The following is a 20228-nucleotide window of genomic DNA, read 5'->3' as shown; positions in this document are numbered from 1 at the left end:
TTATCCCTAAACAAAGTTTTACTTGCTACAGTAGTCAGAATCCTCAGGGACTGACTTGAAAGGCAAAAGCTCTGTGGACATTCCCAAACATCAAAGACGTTTTTATTATTCCCACGCATGCTGTAGATCTCATTGCTTTATACATTTTAGATAAGCAGAGATCTGTCTTCTTTCATGGTGAGTCACAGAGATAACCCCCTTATTTGGTGGTGCTTGTAAATGAATCATATGTCCCAGATGGTGTTCAGCTCAGGTTTGCTGCTGTGTTGGATTTTTCTTAATTGAAATTGCTCAGCTGCAAATCACAGTTAAGAAACAGATTCAGATTGCTTAGAAAATACTGATCCTACACTTTTTCATCCCATATTAGTTCAAGTGTGTCATTCATTCCTGAGAGAAGGAGAGAGAAGAATGAAATCCAGGATTTACACATTGTTACGGTTTTACCTTTGAGTGATGATAACCTGTGATGAAATATATGCATCTGTACCAAACTATTAATTTAATCCACAATTGAAGAATTTCTCTGATTGATTCTTCCCTCCTTCATCACAGAGTGGCGTCCTGGCTCAACAGGGCAGATTTTGTCAGATCTGGACTTGACATCCCAGAAAGAGGGCAGGTGGAAACGCATCAATACTCTAGCACATTACAATGTGAGTACTGACAAAATAGATAAAATACTTTCATAAAGGGAAGACTAAAAACCACATGTGATCCAAAGAGGCACCAGTAGCCAGTTAGCTAAGCAAATGTTAAGTTACTATGAAGCTTTACTAGCTTTTACACGCTAGCTTGTCAAGTGTAAGTGTAGGCTAATAAGTTAGTTACGCTAATGTTTAGTTACTATTTAGTTACACTGTTACACACTTGCTTTTCAAGTGTAAGTGTTGGCTAATACGTTAGCTTAGCTAATGTTTAGTTTCTGCGACGCTACACTAAATACTACACATCTTTTTCATTGTTATTAGCAGTAAACTAGTTTGCTTAGCTAACTAGCTAAAAGCTTTCATATCATTGAGCCAGACCTAAAAGTCTGGTATCTATCTGTATTTTTCCCACAATTTATGGTTTTATCATACTCATAATAGCAACAGTTTTCCAACATGTTCTTATGCATATGTGGTTATATCTGATGTATTCGATGGGGACATTGCAATGTCACATATTCCCAACATAAAGCATGAAACTCCTGTTACTCTCAGTTTTTTATTACTTTCACTAATGTTTAGTTGTTGTACCAAGTTGGGCCTTTATGGCAAAGATGGGTGACAAACGAAATGTAGTCTTGGGAAACATTACACAAGTTCTTGTACCACAAATAAATACGTCCAAGATAGAGCAAGTACAAAAGTAATATTAATGTTAACCTGTTTCATAAATCAGACATTTAAAAGCTGCATACAGCCTCTTTCCCCCACTGTTTGCCTTTGTCAGTTTGGCGAGATGCCTGCGATTTTTAATTTCTCACCAGCAGACAGTTCAAAGCGCTCGGTCTTGGCTCGCTGCTGTCAGCTCTCAACAGCTACAGCACAACACTAAATCTTCTTGGCATGGTATTGATCCTCTGAAAATAAAGGTCACTCACAAATATCCCCTTGTTGTCCTGCTTTTCAGCCACTTAAATCCCCTCCTCTTAAAGGTGCTTCTCTTTCATTCGTGCTTGCTGCCATTGCCCTGCAGTTGTCCCTGTGTCTTGCAGTCTTGCTGCCATAGATCTATCGGCAGTGTTGGAGTAGTGGTAATCACAGGTTTTGTGGGGTCAATGAAGGGTTGATGCCAGAGAAAATGGCCTGTAAATACCCCTTTAAAGACCCAATGTTGCTGTCCATTCAATGGTATTGATTATGAATTAGTTCTGAGGCGCTAAAATAGACTGCTGACCCAAGTCTCTGCACCTAATAAATACAAGATGTGTGAAGCAAGTCTGTATTGTCATCTGTCTACTGTCTGACAAAAGACTGTTGTCTGTTTTCCAGGTGCGGGATAACGCCACATTAGTGTTGTCCAGAGTCCTTCATACACAGCAGAACTATGACCAGAACCAGGAAAACCACGAAGAGCGTACGTGTCTCTGAAAACACACATACAGTACACATAAACACACTTGTTGAACCAAGACAAGTGTAGATCAGACGCATTCTTGATAATGTAACACTGGCCTCATGTTTCTTTCCCCCAGGGTTTCAACAAGATCTCCACTCTCATTTAACATGCTAATACATGCTGTTTTATCTATAGCACACTAAGATTATGCTGAAATAATATGCTCTTTTATCTCTTGTGTTTTCATGTGCATATCTGAGCAGTTTATTGTCTTGCATGTCTACTTGAATATTCTCCCTGCATTCAAATTCAGTTGACAAACACGCTCCTTTTTTAATCATCTGAATATGTTCTGTGAGACTGTGCATGAATAAGAAAGGAGGATAATTATTAAAAAGAAAGTTTCAAAGTATTGTTTCTCTCTGACGATGACAGGAAATGCTCTGTTGGAAGACGACAAGGTTTTCCATTTGGTGAGGCCAGCGGACGAACTGGATGAGATCAAATCTAAACGAGGGAGCATAAAGGACAAGTCGATGACCAAAGCCATTACAGAGATTTATCTAACGCGACTCCTTTCTGTAAAGGTACATCAGCAAAATCCCTCACTCAATCAGATGTTCCTAAAGTAGTTATCAAATCTATCTCCTGGAAATAGTAAATTTATTTTTTTCTACTGAAAATGCAATCTTGAATTGGTAGCTTCCATGTTTGAATAGTGCAAATGAGATGCAAAATATATGAAGAAAACCTGAGTAGCTACGCTCACACTTATGTCCAAATAGTTATGTCCTCAGACTGTGATATTTCTGGCTCTGCTCTCCATCTCCGCCCTGCCTCACATTATTTGTGGCCTCTTTTCAGGGAACACTGCAGCAGTTTGTGGATGACTTTTTCCGCAGCGTGCTGTGCTCGGGGGCAGTGGTGCCACCGGCTGTCAAATATTTCTTTGACTTCCTGGATGAGCAAGCTCTGAAACACAACAATGTGGATGAGGAGACCATCCACATCTGGAAGACGAACAGGTAGAAGATCTCGATGTATGAATACAGTAATTATTGTTAGAGCTTTAATCGTAGGCACTCATGTTGGTAGAAGAAGAAGAAGAAGAGTAGAAGAAATCATAACTTTTATTTTGTTAAAAAATACGGCAGTATACCCCAGACTTATGCCATTAAAGCCAAAATCTGCATTAAAAATTTTATACAATAAGCTAAAGGTGTAATCAACAGATTGATTCATGTTTATGCATAAGAAGCATTGGTTGTCAAATTTGGTTGAATACCTTTGAGTTTTTGGGGCCTAGTAGCTCTCAGCCTTGGCATCAGGGCCTATTAAGAATTCACTGTTTTGATCTGAGGAGTCATAGGATCCCTGATATAAAATAGCGTCTAATGCATGTACTTGCTATGTTCTGCTTTCTTTTTTGTTTTCATGCTATTTAAAGAAATAGCAGCATGTAAAAGGTTACTTTAATCACAAAAAGTATAAAGGAAAACTCAACCAACTCTTTTTCGGTGTTTACTTTTGTTTAGTGTTTTTCCCCCATTTTTCTTTCAGTTTTGCCCTTTGGTTGTGTAAAGAAATGTCAGTTTTTCCATTAAGAAGATTTCTTGACAAATCATGAGCCCCAAAGCTTTTTGTTAGGGAGGACTATTACAGAAAAAGTAGCAACAACTGATTTATACTTCTGTGTCAGATCAACGCCATAGGTTTCCAAAACCCTGTACATAGAGGGCTTTATGTACATAGACTGACATGCACCTCCTGAGGACTGTCGGATCAGTGCAGGCTGAAAGCCCCATGATTGGTCCACTAAGTAGCACAGGTTGACAGCTAGTCTCTGAACGATGAATTTTGTGTGTCTTTTCTGGTGTGAGGTGGGTGGAGATGAACCAGTTTGTCAAATCCTAACATATAGGAAGTGCATTCCCTCATCCTGTTGGGGTTTGTTTTAGGACACTCATAAGCCGGGTGTGCAAATTTTATGTCATACAACTCATTTGTAACCTTGCAAAGCAGATGGATACACCTGCTTCCTTGTTTTTCACAGGCGAATCTATCTTGCAAAGCTCCCATCTGAACTGTTTGGGCCCGGTTAGAAGGTGACAGGACCAATCAACAATGAGGGGCAGTACTTTCAGGCGCAGCAGAGTTGTGATGTAAACAAGCAGCAGCAAGAGCTGGTGCAATTATGGAGGAAGAGATTAGCGTGGATGCTGCTAAAGCGCCAGTTGTATCAGAACTTGAAAACATTTCTTCGTTAAAACCATGTGCAGCTCGATAGCGGCTACGTCACGTGTTTTGTTGCTCTGATTGGCCCATAGAAATGTGACGGACAGAACATTCATCCAATCACATTCTGAGTTTTTTTCAAAGCCTCTGCCTTTTCTCAAACGTTTCCTTTTGAAGCTTTCCCAGATGGATGTGTGAAACAAATCCATCTGGTGTGTCAGGTTAACTCATTTGGAAGTTGTGCCGACTTTCTGTTGGATCATGCGTCATTGTCATGCTGTGTACAGAGGGATACTACGGCTGACTACAGCCTGACCAGCCTCTCCTGACCGGTCGGCTAGATTTCTGACATGTTTGATATTTTGGCTGTATGACTCCAAACACTCCCACAGTGAGAACTGAAACACGAGCACAGTCCTCAACTTTAGGATATTTTTTTCCTTTGTAAACTGACAGACAGCAGGAATGGCTTTGTAATGCTCCCTCTCCCCCCAGCTTTAATAAAGGAAATAAACGAGCAGGAAATATTCCTACCCACGGACCTTCAGCTGACACAGATGACCATGCTGTTTTGTGTGTGGAACAGAGTGAGCATTTAGGCCGTGCACGACATCGGACATATAATGTGAGCACATAAATTGTCCGCGATGGTCGTGCGACGCAAGCTATTCAGTATGAGTGACATTCTTCCACAACTATCACAGAGTGAGCTTGAAACCTCACAGTTTAGGCCTGGCTTTATAGTGTTTTCTTGATCTGAATGTAGCATTAGTGTTTGATATAGCACTTACGACTAACAGTCAGTAAACCACAGAGACAAGATTGTGGATGTGGAGCTTTAGTGGCACGAAACAATAACAGACATGAGAAGCCGAGCCCTGATCAAAACAGACCAAAAAAGCAGAGCTCTGAGTGCTTGATCAAATCATAAATCCATCTCTGTCAGGACTAGTCCACATGTAGGTGGGTATTGTTGTAAACATTTTGTGTATGTGTGTTTTGGCCTTTCAGACATATGCAAATGGTGCTTTAGTTCACTGAAAACCCACCTTTTGGAAATCTCCTCTCAGGATGAAGATTTTTTAGAAACTCTGTTTACTTGATTTATGTGTAGAAGGGGCAAATGGAGTTTTGGGATTATAACGTTACACTGTGCAGCAGTTTCTCGTCTGTTTAATGTCACTGGTGTGTAACATTATCACTTGCATTTACACGGCAAGGATTGCTCCAAACTTGTGCTGATGTTAATGTGGCTAACCGGTCTTTTTACGTGCTTACATATGCACACCTGGTTGCGCTCCTACTATGTTGATGCACAGAGATGTCTGAATGGACTTCAGAGGTCTCTGCTGCTTTGGACAAGAGTTGGTTTGGGTTGGTGAGACAGGTTTTAGATATTAAATGGTCATTACATAAGAAGGGCCAGCAAATTTTGGTACATCAATGACATCATTGCTGTCTCTGAGTGGGTTGCTTCGCCTGCACAGTGAAGGACAGACTATTGTTAATATGGAATGCTCTTTACAACACATAACAGAGCATTTTTATCATTTTCATGTGGACAAAGATGATTTTAAGAGTGTTGCATGTGTGCATGGGATTGCTTTTGAAGCCAGGAGAGGATACACACCAGCACACAGAAATGTAGTGCTCACAACCGCATATGCCACTACAGTGTAGCTAAATAGAAGACTTGACTCAGAAGTATAAACCAGGCTATAGAAACCTTGTATTTTAGTACATAGTTCAGACACAACAATGTCTAACATTTTTACAACAAATAATCCAAACTTCCTTCAGCATATCTGACGTCACCATAATTTATAACCTTTACATTCAGTGTAATTTTTCTTTTAAAGGGGTTTCTTTCTTCCAGGACAGTGCTTCCCAAAGTCTGGGTTGGGGCCCACTGATGGGCCCTGGAGGTCCTTCAGGTGGGCCATGGCAGGTTATTCATATTAAGCAAAAGCAACCAACTACTGACATTTTAAATTATCATGAAATACTTGTTTAAAAGTTAAGTACTGTTGAAAAAAACAAATGAAAACATCTCAGCCAGAGTATTTAATTTGCATGTCGCTGTTTTTTGTCACTGTCACAGTTTAATTGGTGTTAGATTAACTAGTGTTAAATGTTTTACTTGCCCACTCACTTCCTAATACTAATAATTTGATTATCCTTTTGGAAGAGAGTTTGCAGAGTTGTTAAGTACTGTTATTGGAAAAAATGTAGGTGACTTTACAGATATCTGATAAAAAATACGCAATCAGTGGTGGCTTGTTAATTGTATTTTGTCACTCTGCAAATCCCTTTTTGAAAAAGGTTATGTCTCTGAAGGCACTGATAAAATACTGCAGTTGGGAAATAGCAGCAAAATGTGATTTTTGAAGTCTGGCCGAGGCACACTGAAGTTTTGGAAAGGCTGTTCTGGAATATATTCTCTTTTTGTGTTCCTTTTTGAAACATTTTATTTCCACTTCTGGCCTCTAATAACAGAGAAATTTGAAAGTAAAATCTGTCCCATGGGGGACTTCTAACATCTTGCAGAAATCTGCTTTTTCTCAAACCATAAAGTTCAGGAATCTCTTGATAAATCTTAGACAATTTATTGTGTTTTAAAAACTTATGAAATATTTTTATGTATACTGTAAAAGATGCATCCCTTAGAGTTGTTCTTTAGTGCATCAGTTCTGTACATTTCCTGGGTTTCTCTTCACCCATAACTGTAAATCTCTACTTGCAGACACTTTCTGTCAGAGTGTGATTGACACAACAAATCCAGCTGCAGATATAGTTGCTCTCTAAGAAATAAAACTTACTTATCCAAGAAACAGCTGAATACAAATATACTCTTTCAGCTCACTTAGTTTGCCATCGCAATCCCCTCCCTGCTCTCATGTGACATTTAAGTACATAAATTAGTGTCACGTCGGCTGAGGCTCAAGCGTACAAGACGACGTGTTGCATGTAGATGCTGGTGATTGACGTTAGGCTGGCGAGAGAGCACCCACACAAGGACAGGAGATGAGCGATTTAATTACTTACTACACACCACACCACGTTCTGCATCCACCCGTTCTGTTTATCAAATCAACTGAGGGCCATGTATTAAATATGAATGTGTGTATGAGCCACAACAAACAAACATGGTAATTATGTCCCAAGCTAATTTAATTCTGTGATTATAGCAACATTGCTATTTTTATGCTTCTATTGTGTTCCCGCTGCAGCCTCCCCCCTGAGATATTGCCAAACCAGTCTGAATTTTACACGGTGTGCGCTTGTCTCAGATGGCGGAGCTTTCGATCACAGCGGGGAAGTTTTTTTTGGAAACTTCAGTGTTCTTTTTAATTCGCAGGCTGACATGAGGTTTGAAAGATGCGTACAGGGCATGCTTATTTTTTTTTACTGCTCTGAAGGGAAATTAGCGAGCGTACTCAAGCATTACCTTAAGTAATCGTGCGTTAGGTTGTTAGGCTGCATGGGAGCTCTAAAGGTCAAGGATTTGTTATAAAAGGAACATTTGCAATCATTATTTGTTTGGGTAGACAAGCTTCATTGACCAAAAATCTCTGTAGGTATCTCCCGTTATGAAGAGAAAAATCATCGGAGGTTATTCAGATTGTTTTCGTTTCATTTTCTTTCAGCGGCAATGATCCTGGGAGGGGTCAGTATCATGTGAAATGGTAATATTCAGGGACAGTTGAGGGTATTGTTCTGAATAAACTGACACTTAGAAAAGAGGCTTTTCTCCTCTCCTGTTATTATCTTGTTCTGCACTCAATTGCACCTCAGGCAAGTGCTCTCACACATGAAAAATCTCCCTGACTCAAATGAACTGAAAGATCTAAATGCACTTGATGAGATTTTCTGAAGCAATAATAAAGTTAACAACTGCCATAATAGATAGATTTCTTGCCCTTTTTTTCCTTCCTGTGCAGCCTTCCTCTGCGCTTCTGGGTGAACATCCTCAAAAACCCCCACTTCACCTTCGATGTCCACGTGTCCGAAGTTGTGGACGCCTCGCTCTCTGTCATCGCCCAGACTTTCATGGACGCCTGCACCAAGAGCGAGCATAAACTCAGCCGGGTAAGTGGAGAAAAAGAGGAGGGAGAATGAGGTGAAAGAGCAAGATTGAAGATGGGAGAAAAGACAGAGAAGATGAGAAGAAAGTGGATTATGAAGGCGGGACAAGGGGGATGTCAGAGCAGGTCAACCAATCTAAAGTGTCAATGTTTTCTCTCTTGTGTCAACTTTCTGCCACTAGGACTCTCCAAGTAACAAACTTCTCTATGCAAAGGAGATCTCCACCTACAAGAAGATGGTGGATGAGTAAGTCCTTTCACCAACGTTCGATCTGTTGTTTTCATGTCACCAAGAAATGCCTCTCGTAATAGTTATGTCAATAATGCTTGCACAGTGTAGTGATTACCCTCTTTTCTTCTCTGTTTCTGTGTGTAGTTACTACAAGGGCATCAGGCAGATGGTTCCTGTCAGTGACCAGGACATGAACACGCATTTGGCAGAAGTGTCACGGGTGAGAAACACAGCTGTCATTTTCTGTGCCACATAGATCACTCTGATTTAAAGGTGACAAATCCTTATGGTAATTTTTCTTGTGGATTTAGCGCCATCTGTGGTCACTTTGATAAAAGCAAGGGATGTTAAATCAGGACTTCAGCAAAAACTAGAAATACAACAGGATACTAAACAGTATATTGATGTACAAAGCAGCAGCGCAAACCTGTGCCCTTTATTCAAGAAGTTCTTTTATAACCTTTTTTTCTGCTATGCTAAGAGCAACTTCTATGGTTTATGCTTTACACAGGGTGAGTAGTTTCAAAACAGCAACATGACACAGAATTATGAGCTGGTTCTTTTAAAGATGCTGGTAACTCTTCCTTCAAGAGCCCACTAATAGGTCATTTTTACGGCATGGTCAGGTTCAGCTTGGTACGGCACGGTACGTTTTTTGTTTGTTTGTTTGTTTGGTTGTTTTTTTTTGCATTTCCATTATCAAAAGTTGGAAAGGTTCTCAATAAACTGACTGTTTTGGTCAACCTTCCTTAGGGGTGCTAAGTTTACCTAAGCACCCAAAAGGGTGGAGCTGCACACACACAATAGGAGTTTGCACTGATTCCACTTTCAGCTTGTGACGCGACTGCTCAGCTGGGCTGCAAAATCAAACAGAGCTGTCTGCTCTATGAGGAGTGGGTGAAAACAGGAGAATAATAGACTAATATCCACTTACATTAGGGATATTTGGACTCAACAGAAGCTACGTTTTCATTACCCTTAGAAATGCGCAAAATCTTAATAGCACAATTAAAAACTAGTAATGCAAACACCTGAATTTCAAAAAACCTCTCAAATATCCCAAAAAGTTGTTACACTCTCATGAGGAGGTTTTTCAGACATTTTGATATAGAAATGATCACAAAGGTGCAATGGAAACACTTTTTCCACATTTACGCGCCACTGGACATACGGTATCACATTACCAGTTCACTCAAAGACAACATGGCGCGATACGTGTGGACAGAAGAAGAGACGAGACTTTTCTTAACATCATACTTACACCCTTACATGTGGCCTGATTTTCGTCTTTGCTGTAAATGTAATCGTAACCATACCAACACGCAACAGGGTTTGAGTGTCTAGCTTCCTTGCAGCTTGGGAGATGAGATTTTACGAGAATTGTGAGGCTCATGCCAAAAAGTCCCTTCAATGGAAACAGTCACAATTGTACTTAGTCAAAATTTAAGAAATATCGCTTTTATTTAGTGAAAATCTGTAATGGAAATGCAGCTAGAGATCCATACTGTTCCTGATGTTTATGTGGACCTAATTTCAAGTAAATGAAGACTCACATCAGCCTGGTGATAGATGTGAAACTGAATTAATGATGAAGTGCTGTGAATACAAAGCTTTAGATCAGTTGATTCTATGTACTTTAGTGATTCATTTTCTTATTTTTTCTTTAGGTTGCCTGTTAAGAGATTGCTCTATCATTTTTAGATCTGTTCGCAAAACTTCAGGCTATAGCCTATTTAAAACAACATCAATGTACCCAGGATTTCTTACTTAATCTTGTTCGATTTAAACGGCAGTTACACCTTTAGTTCATTTTCAGTGTGACAAATTATTACGATACAGCTCTAAACTGTCATATATTGTCATATGAACTGTTAAAGCATCAGACACGTTCACTTCATGAAGCGTTAACAGACATAACTTCAGTATTTAACCATCAAAAATCACGTTAATTTACAAAGGCTACTTTATGTAATCTGAAATAAATATTAATGGACTGGACAGTCCTTTTTGTCTTTCCTCTGTGTTAATCAGACATCGCGGGACTATTTATACAGCTCTAAAACATAATCTGTTGTCATTAGATGCCTTGTCACTGTAGATATTATTTTACTGTGTGGTTGGTCTGATGAAATTTAAGGTCTTTATTTTCCTTTAAGGTAAAAGGATGGATAATTAATGTACTGTTAGGACTCCACATATTTCTATAAAAATATTGTATCAGCTGAGGATCTCTACTGAACATGTTGAACATTGTTAATATAAAGTAATTAAAACACAGCAGTTTTCAGCTGAAATAAAGCTGATTACTGCTCATTCACTACTGATTTCTGTCACCAGTCTGAACTGCTGAACCATACCAAACTGTTTTCATTCAAACTGGACCACCTGATGGAAACACGGCTGAAGTTTCTTTGATCCCACCTCCTTTATTCAAATTTTCAAGCATCACACACACAAATAAAACAGAAATTCCTCATAAAAGATGTTAATTTTACCAAAGAAAAAGGCTTAAAAGTGCAGTAGAAACAAACCTTGTCATAACATTTATGAGTGGGTGACTTAAACAGCCACTCACTTCTCCAGTGAAAGATATGAAAAACCTCATAGGACCAAATCATGTCTTTGTTGGAGCCTCAAGGAGACTAAAACATTTCTCGAATAACAGAAAACAAACAGATATGCCAAATTTCCATCATGTTTTGCGTATCATTTCCGGCTGTTTCAGGTCTGACTGGAGGCCTAATTACTAATGACTTATTAGTCATCTCACTGCACCCTTTTCTTTGATGACGGTTTAATGGAATCTGACTGAAGAATTAGCTCCACTTACGGCTTATCTTGATGAACCCACTCCTGATGTTCAGTGGTAAATAACTGCTTTGGATGGGTTTAGGATTAAATCAGATTTTCTATTGCTGTTCCCTTAAAAATAGTGAAAATACGGTGCGGTTTTGTGTCATCGTTGGACATCATGGAAAGCTTTAAGCTTGCTGTGTTGCACTTCTTGAGAACACTGTAAACCAAAAAAGCAACTGAGAAATAGACAAGTAAATTGTAAACTACCAGAGGTGAAAATTGAGATAAGAGGCAATTTTAGATGCATTAGCAGGGACTTGAAAAGCTGTCATTATAGATAAAGGTGAATTTGCCATAAACAGTTAGGTTGATATTAGTGTGAAAAATCCTGTTTCCAGCCATGCTCTCCTAGATTTTTTTCCCAGCCTGTTTGACAGAAGAGGATTGATGTCAGGTGACATGTCATGATACATACATTTAGTGAAAGTGATTACTAGATATTCAAGATGGCAGCAAAACAACAGCGTTTTGCACTGTAATGACAGCTTTTGGCTTTCACTAATATTAAAACTGGAGCTGATACTAGTATCAATGTTTAAAATAGTAGTTTAGCTGATTCTGATATCAGTACCAATACTTTTTTTATCCCTTCTTTAGGTGTAACTCTACAACTGTGCCAACATTTTCCATCATATTTGCAGTGAAAACAGATCAGAGTTTGTCCAACAGGGGACTTCTTTGGAATAAAAATCTCTTATTTGATTCAGCTGTTAGGGGAACTAGATACCGGCCTAAAATGAATTGATAATAAGTAGCTGTTGATATCTGTTCATGCCACATTGTTTGCAGATGACTGATGTTTGTCAACAGAGTTGATATCGACTGATACCCATGTTAAACCTGTGAATTGGTGCATCCCTTCCACTTGCTATTGACTATCAGCACTGTGTCAACTATAATGTGCATTGCAAATGCTAAAATCTAAGTGTGCTGTATGCTTCCTGGTCAGAATATCTCATTGCATCTAATATGAGCCATATTCACCTGACACTCCAAGCTAGACATCTTATTTCTGAATGTAACAGGCAAACAATTAGGCCTGAATTGCTTCTAATGAGTGAGACTGGCTGCCAATGGAGCAAGCTTAATTTACTTGTAAATTTCCTGAAATGAGATGTAATGTGTTATTTCAAGAAACTGAATGAGGACATTTAGCTTGCAGCTTTGGCAGCCAGTTTCACTTATTATTTTTTGCTTGTAACAACTTGACTGGACTTTTCAGGTGAATGGGGCTTATATTAAGTATGCTAAGATATTTTGACCAAGAACTGTACACATATACTGAGATTTTAGGGATTTTTTTTGCAGTGAGCTCTGTGTCGATACTGTGATTTGTTCAATAACAAGTAGTACTGATACAAAATAAAAAATGTTCAATACAGCATAAAGCACTGTTGACTTGCCCTTCAGCTTGGATATCTTGTACACATCACTACTGCATCTGCTTTATGTGACGTCCAGCCTCTGATATTCTGTCCTGTCCATCCTGTCCAACAGAAAAATCTCGACTGACTTGAAATTTGACCAATACACTCACTAGGAAATCGCTCAGAAATGAGTGTAAAAAAAAAAAAACTACTTTCAATGGATGGGCTGACAACCCCCCCAGACAGTTGGGCGGTGAGCTCTTGTCTGACCAAAATCACATTTAGTCAGACAGTCACAGGGAAAGGGAAGTACGTGCAGCAGTGGGCAATCAAGTGCTCTAAAGAACTATGAAACACATCGACAACTCAGCACACATGTTCAGGAAGGTGCAGGATTTAGTTTGTATTGAAGTGCCACTGAGAATGTGTCCAAGCCTCCCTTTGTCATGGCTGTCTGTTTTATTCACCTTACAGCTGACATTTTTTATTAAGTCTCTTTATCATCTTACTAAAATACACACGTTAATGTTAGTGTCTGCTACAGATGGACAAAGAGCAGAGAAGAGAGACAGCAGTGTCTCATAACCCCCGAAAATCTTCCTTTATGTTCTAACCAGCAGACTTATTTTTGATTTACCCCAGTAAATATAAGCTGCATGCTGTCTGGATATTATTCATATTTCAATATTACTCGGAGCAGGCTGAGACAAATGGGTCCCATTAATTGTTTTCACTGAAGAAGACAGAAACATCTATCTGAAGTAATATTGTGTTTAATATAATACTGCTGTGATTACAGATATTATCAGAATATAGGCAGGGGCACGTTGGTCAGCTCTGGCTCAGTTGTTGTTTCAGTGCAACATAAGGCTGCAAAGCTTGTAATGTTCAGTTTTGAGTTCCTTAGTTTCTGGTTTTCAGGGAGCAATGAGGACACTGAGAACACTAATTAGCCTGATCTAGATTAAGGTGCAGGTCACCACACACCTTATTCATTGATTGGGTCAGTGAGTTGGTGTTACTTCAGTCGACCAGATTTTTCTGTAGTCAAATACGTGTTATAACATCATCGCCCCCTCCCTCTCAGCTTGTTTGAATTTTCTGCATTATTTCCTGCTTCTACGTTTACATCAGCTTACTCCAAACTGTTGACATTTTTCTTGTGGGCTGCAGGAAAAAGTCCTGGTAAAGTTGAGATGGAAAATACAGTTGCTTGTGTTCTCACATGAAGCTTACTTTTCAATTTCTGGAAATTTAAAGGAGCTTTGTATATGTGTGAATACAGCATAACAGTAAAAAACGACAGTAATTGTCGTTTTTTAAAAGAAAACAACTCAATGCTTTTCTTTGTCCTTCTTTTAACGAAGAAATGTCGTCAAGTTATGATAAAACTGGGGCTTTAGCAGCACCCTAATGTCTTCCACCATAATTGCACCGGTTTCTTGTTGCTGGCCGCTCACGTCACGACTCCGCCATGCCTGTACTGCCCCTCGACACTGATTGGTCCTGTCACTTTCTAACCAGACCCAAACGGTTCAGACGGGACCTTTGCAAGATGGATTCACCAGTGAGAAACACGGAAACGGGTGTATCTATCTGTTTTGCAAGGTTAATTGTTGTCATCATGGTGAAAAAATGTAATAACTGAACATTTAATCCTAATCACGACACATGCCGTCTGATGTCATCGGAGGTCTTCTTGTTAGGTTGAGGAGCAGTGCTAAAAGGCTCTGAAATTAGGCACGGAGCTGGCCCAGTTCATGGCGCATACATGGATGTCAGTGGAATTCGGATAATGTGGACATGCAGAAGAACGACTGTAGGGTCTCATACGTACAAAATGCCTGTTTTTAATTAGCAGAAGGGCTTAGAACTTTACAAGCTGATCAGGCTGCATGTCAGTGCACTACTGACGGATCAAACTCTTTCAAGACTTAGAAAGTCATCATCAGTGGATGTTATTTTTTTATATGATACAGAGGCAGCATAATATTGTTGTCTGACTTGTTCAGAATTATTGCAGGCAAGGCCAAAAGTAGCTAATTAACATTTTTTAGGTGTTACTATGCAGCACTCATTGATTAGAAGATATTTCTAACAACCCTGGTGTCTCACTGTAGCAAATCTGGACCCCTGATGTAGATACTGTGATCAGCTACCTACATGTTGACGTCTTGGGCCAGTCCCAAAGGGCAGTCTTCATAAAAGACTTTATGCAAAGTCATCACAGACTTTCACTTTCAAAACATCTCAAGAATAGAATGTGAAAAAGAAAACTACACACTTGATGTTTTAGGTTGCTTGAAGACATTTCTTTACCGGGCTGAAGTCAGCTGGAGCAGTGCTCTTTAAGTTTTGCCCAACATGTCCTTTCATGTATCTTCACAGACCATGTCCCTTTGCATTAATAGCTCATACACAGAGAAAGGTTATTTGATAGGCACATGGCCAAAAATGATTCTTCTCACAGTAACAAAGTGATTTGCAGTGTGACTTTCTGAAGCATTGGTATGCAGTTTACGTTAAACACTGGAAAATCTAAGATAAGGAGGTGAATTCATAATGTAGCTACATTAGATTGCTACTCCTGGAAAAATGACAACCATAAATAGTGAAAGAACTGTGGTTTATTGTATCTTTAATGTCTGATGCTTTGTAAAATATTGCCTCTTTGAAACAGTTGTTTTTTTCCTGTGTGTTTCCTCAATAGCTATTCTATAAACCTTGAAACATAAAGTAGATTGCTCATTTAACTCTTGCCCTGTCACACATTTTCTCCTTAACCTTGAAATTATGATTTTTTGTTTCCAGTCTCACACAGACAAACTGAACACACAAGTGGCTCTCCATCAGCTTTACCAGTATGCCAGCAAATACTACGACGGGGTAAGAGGCCCTTCTCTTACTATCACACCCAAAGAAGGCTATTCCACTGAATGCACTACTGCCCACTATATTATTGCTTCTCCTTTTTCCCCCTCTCTCTTCCCTGTTGATATGCCAGAAGAGTGATTGTATGAAATTTTAATTGAAGGCATTTCTGTGGGATGTGAATTGGAAAATTGCTCTGGGAATTGATTTTTAAGCGTCCATTGTGCATTGCCACTTGAGGTCAAGAAAAGGGGATAAACAAAACCTAATGAACAAGTTGGATAAACAAATGGGGCTGTCAGTCTCCCCTAAGTGGGGCTCACAAAACAATAACAGCTTATATGACGTGACTGTTGATGTCAAATGACACCATCCTCTCCTCCTACTTTCTGACCTTTTTCTTCCTCTTTGTCCTGCGCTCGTCTCTCTGGTCCTTGCTTATTCGCTTCCCTGACATTCCTCGTCTGCCCTTCTCTGCCCGATTCCTCCTCTTTTCTTTTATATTCGTCTCCTCCCTCATTTTCCTCCATTAATGCCCTTCTCACCTTCCATCCCTCTTACAGATCATCGCATCCCTAGACGAGGATCCAGCTGCCCAGAGTAAACAGCTGACCCTGCGGCTCCAGCAGATAGCAGCCGCCCTGGAAAACAAAGTGACTGATCTCTAACACACTGACTGGAGGGAGGGCGGGGGGAGGGAAGGGTGAGGGAGAGAATGATAGGATACAGCCAGTGACAACAGGGGCTTTTTTCTTCTTTTAGAGAATAAAACGTGGAAATAAGGAAAGGTGAGAAGGGACTCATGTGGGCGTGTGTTTTCTGTTCTGTGGAGTAACAGGGACTAATGAAATGCAGAAAGAGAGTATAAAGGGGAAGAAAATGATGGGTTACGCTGTCATAGGTACGCCTTAAAGCTCACTTGCCAAACCTTAAAGGTCTGCGCGCTCACTCATGCTTCACTGAACATTGCTCCCACAATGCAGTGCGGCAGAGACCTCTCTAAGAATTAAGCCCTTCTGTGGAGCACTGGCACAGGAGATAATCAGATGTTCAATTTCTTTCTGTGTAGAAAAGGTTTTAAGAATTGTATTATATATTTTTTTTATCGTGCAGTCTTTATGCGGAAAGCTTTATAAGGAAAAAAATTATCTTTTTAAATGGATCACCTTGTGGTGCGGATAGTGTTTTTATTAGCCTGTGTGTGCATAGATGTCATGCAAACAGGAGCGTGTGTTACTACCCTTGAATGCGTGTGAGTGTCGCCGAGTGTATGTGCACACACAGGATGCCTACTGTCAGGCGTGAGGGCGAAGGGACGCCTGCTTTCTGTCATTTTAACTCCCCACACCCAGTGACACGCTGGAGCCTGTGCTCTCGCCGAGCCTTTTGACAGAGACCAAAGGGTCCTTACAAGGACGCCGGTTAATCTAGCAATGTACAGGCTCATATGAATGACGGGTCCCCAGAGGGTTCAGAAAGGTTTGAGTTCAATTCTTCCCTTTTGACTCCGATTTTGCTTCGAGCTGGATTGCCATTTGTGCTTGGAGAAGTCGATAATAGCACAGTCTGTCTCCCTTTATTGTACAGTGCCATGATACATTCCACTTCAACTAAAGCACAGAAGGACATTTCAAGGTTTTTAAAGACATTTCGTTGAGCGTCGGTTTCCAGAATCATTTCTTTGCTTTAAGTTGTGTAAGCAAGAAGCAACTTGGAGCTATGTCACTCATATTAGCCCTGCAATAATGCCAGAATACCATGAGTCGACCGGCTCATTAGCTTACTTAATGTATTCACATACAGTAGCAGATCAGCAATATTTTAGAGAGATTTCCAAATTGATTCCTTGCATTTTTAGTGTTTATGATTTTTAGTGCCATTTTTTAGTGTTACCTCTGTAATGCTCCAAATAATCATCAAGCATTCTGCCTCTTAAGCTATGAAATAGCCTTTTGCTGATGTTGATAACTTTCTGGAGGTGCAGCTGGTACTTAAATACTTTGTTTTAAACATTTTAATTTCTTTTTTGTTGGTGAGGTCAGGTTCAATCATGTACATAATTGCTATTGAAATATTGAGTGTCAGTGTCAAAGCTGAGGTGTCCACAGGGTAGAAATGAGGGTTTGATATTTCTCGGGCCATTAAACGCCACCACGTTTCATCCCCAGATTGTAGGCTTAGCTGTTGACGGATGATTTAATTGTAGTCCCTGTATCTGATCATAGATGTGTGTAGTTGACGGAGCATAACGAGCTCCAGAGACCCCAGAATGTTAACGATTCCTGCCTTGGCTCCAGAGAGGTTTGCACAGACCTCGAAGCCGCCTGCCTGCCTGCCGTCTCAGCGTGGCACCCTGGCATCGAGACCAACAGCACTTGGCACTGCCCACTCAGCGCAGTGCAGAGTGGCACTCTGTATAATGGAATCAGCAGGGGAGGCTTTTGATCTTAATTGCATGCCGACTGCAGACTCCATCCTTGTCTCCACTGTTGTTTACTGCTGACTCCTCTCTCGCTGACAGAGTTGATGCAAGAAGCTTATTTCAGAGCCTTTCTTTAACCAAAAATGTGCCTTATTGAATAGGATGATACATATATATTGTTTCTAAATTATTCTATTGGTAAACTAGGTGATTATGATGACGATAGTGCTATAGACACAGCAATGTATTTGGACATGTGATATTATGTGTGCTGTCTAAAATGCTAGATGCCCTGCTGCAGCCATTTGTGTGCCAATAGGCTGAAGACATTTCAGTATAATTTCTTTTCTGGTTGCAGTTTTGATGTGTGCATTTCCTTTGGGCGTCTGTGGCGTGTGCTTAGTAGGACTTTGGTGGCTAAGGCAAAATGGCCAAAATTAATAAATGTAAAAGTGTGGCCAATGTGATTTGGGTTTCCCTTGAAAATGTCTGGCATTCCTAAATTAGTCTGAAATCAAAAAGGGTATCTTGATGTAGATTGAATATAGCGCAAAATTGTTCCAATGTTGTTCTTTTTCTTTGCCACGTGTTTCTAAGCTATTCCACAGTGTGTATGATAAATGACTATCTATACTCGACAAATGACCTTTCTTACTGCTGTGCAGTTATTATTTTTATTTCTTGTTTTCCTATACCATATAAATCTTTGTAAAACATGTTGAAATACTGTATTCTAACTGTATAATCCTATGCATAAAGTCCTGGGACAAAAAAAAGAAGAAAAAAAAGAACTGTTTGTGCAGTTGTCGAGACTTTTTTCCATTTTGAAACTTGTGAATGTGCTGTAATGATTAAAGAAACTGGGACGCTCCATTTTTTTTTTTTTTTTTCAGTACAGGACCATTAATAAAAGCCAACTTTTTTCCTCCCATCCAAGGCAGCTCAGAGGATCCTCCATCTCGTACCTGGTCTGGTTTTACTGGATGAACTTAATTTTACAAAGTTTTGTGTGGACGGAGCAGTTACCCACAGGTTTCATCATACACTCCTCCGTGAATAAACTCAGAGACATATACGCCCTTCATATCTGCTGTCTTTTTTTCACTTTTAGAATATTGATTAGCCTCAATTGAACACTCTCCTCCCATGCATATTGCATGAGTCGCCATCACCTTGGAAAGATAAAGTAACACTTGCTACAGGTAGCTTATTTCTTGTTGAAGTGGCCCTAATCATAGCTGTAAGTCTCTGGTATTTATACAGCTCATTACATTACCCTTAGATTGACTGAAGAGCATACGCACAGGCTGAAGTAATAGGCAGATTTATGAAAATAATCTCTCTTCAAACTAACCAATCATTTTCTGAAAGCCAGGAGCTTGAGCATGACAGTTTTCTCCACACATTTTGCACGTATTATGACCCCAAACGACTTTCTTGATAGCATCACTTCTTCCATGCGGCATATTCCATGATGGCCAACGCATTTCGCCAAATGCCACATCAGGTTCCTGTCACACGGCTCAGACTGCAGACGAAAAAGCCAAGGTCTGGCGCCATGACTTGTGTTGATAATGTAAATAGCTGCACAGCATATCTGTCATCTGCAGTGAAGGTTGAAAAATTGCTGTGAAAACATTAATTAAGTACTGACAGCGAAGAATGAAATTGGAGAAAAGAAAGATGAAAGACAAAATTGCCTCATCGGACTGCTTAGCAGACCCAGACGCAAGGGTGGGGATATCAAAGACAGACCAGAGGCCTTCGAAGGCCATCTTCTAACCGAGCAGATCACTGATGCAGCAACAGATAGAGCAACTTCAAGGGCTGCTGCCAAAGCAGGAGTGATTACACTTGATTATCGCAAGCACTGCATCTTCTACACTGTCCTTGATCACTGGTGCAAAATCAAAGGCAGTACTGTACTTTATATTTCTATTAAGACAAGCTGCTTACATCATTCCCACTCAACTTTATTTGCTGCGTGCTGCACTTGTGATAACCATTCCTCTCAATGTCTAGAAATCAAAGATTGTAAGCTCAAAATAATTATTTAACTACACCCTCTTTCCTGGATTTCCTACAAGAAATTAGGTCAAAATTTGCTTCAAAAT

General features: G+C 39.9%; 1 protein-coding gene across 1 annotated transcript in view; it reads left to right on the top strand.

Moving 5' to 3' along the window:
* The window catches only part of plxnb2b (plexin b2b), an 82813-nt gene extending 63908 nt beyond the window's left edge, over window positions 1-18905 (top strand). The window contains exons 27-35 of the mRNA XM_041795287.1: window positions 556-656; window positions 1980-2064; window positions 2482-2633; window positions 2911-3071; window positions 8223-8370; window positions 8549-8613; window positions 8743-8818; window positions 15633-15707; window positions 16256-18905. Of these exons, the coding sequence (XP_041651221.1) occupies window positions 556-656; window positions 1980-2064; window positions 2482-2633; window positions 2911-3071; window positions 8223-8370; window positions 8549-8613; window positions 8743-8818; window positions 15633-15707; window positions 16256-16360 (968 nt within the window). The 3' untranslated portion in view covers window positions 16361-18905. The remainder of the gene's footprint in view (window positions 1-555; window positions 657-1979; window positions 2065-2481; window positions 2634-2910; window positions 3072-8222; window positions 8371-8548; window positions 8614-8742; window positions 8819-15632; window positions 15708-16255) is intronic.
* The last annotated feature ends 1323 nt before the right edge of the window (window positions 18906-20228 follow it).

This window comes from Cheilinus undulatus, linkage group 9, assembly GCF_018320785.1.
Source record: "Cheilinus undulatus linkage group 9, ASM1832078v1, whole genome shotgun sequence".
Classification (NCBI taxonomy): Eukaryota; Metazoa; Chordata; class Actinopteri; order Labriformes; family Labridae; genus Cheilinus; species Cheilinus undulatus.
This window is presented reverse-complemented; position numbering and strand designations above follow the sequence as displayed.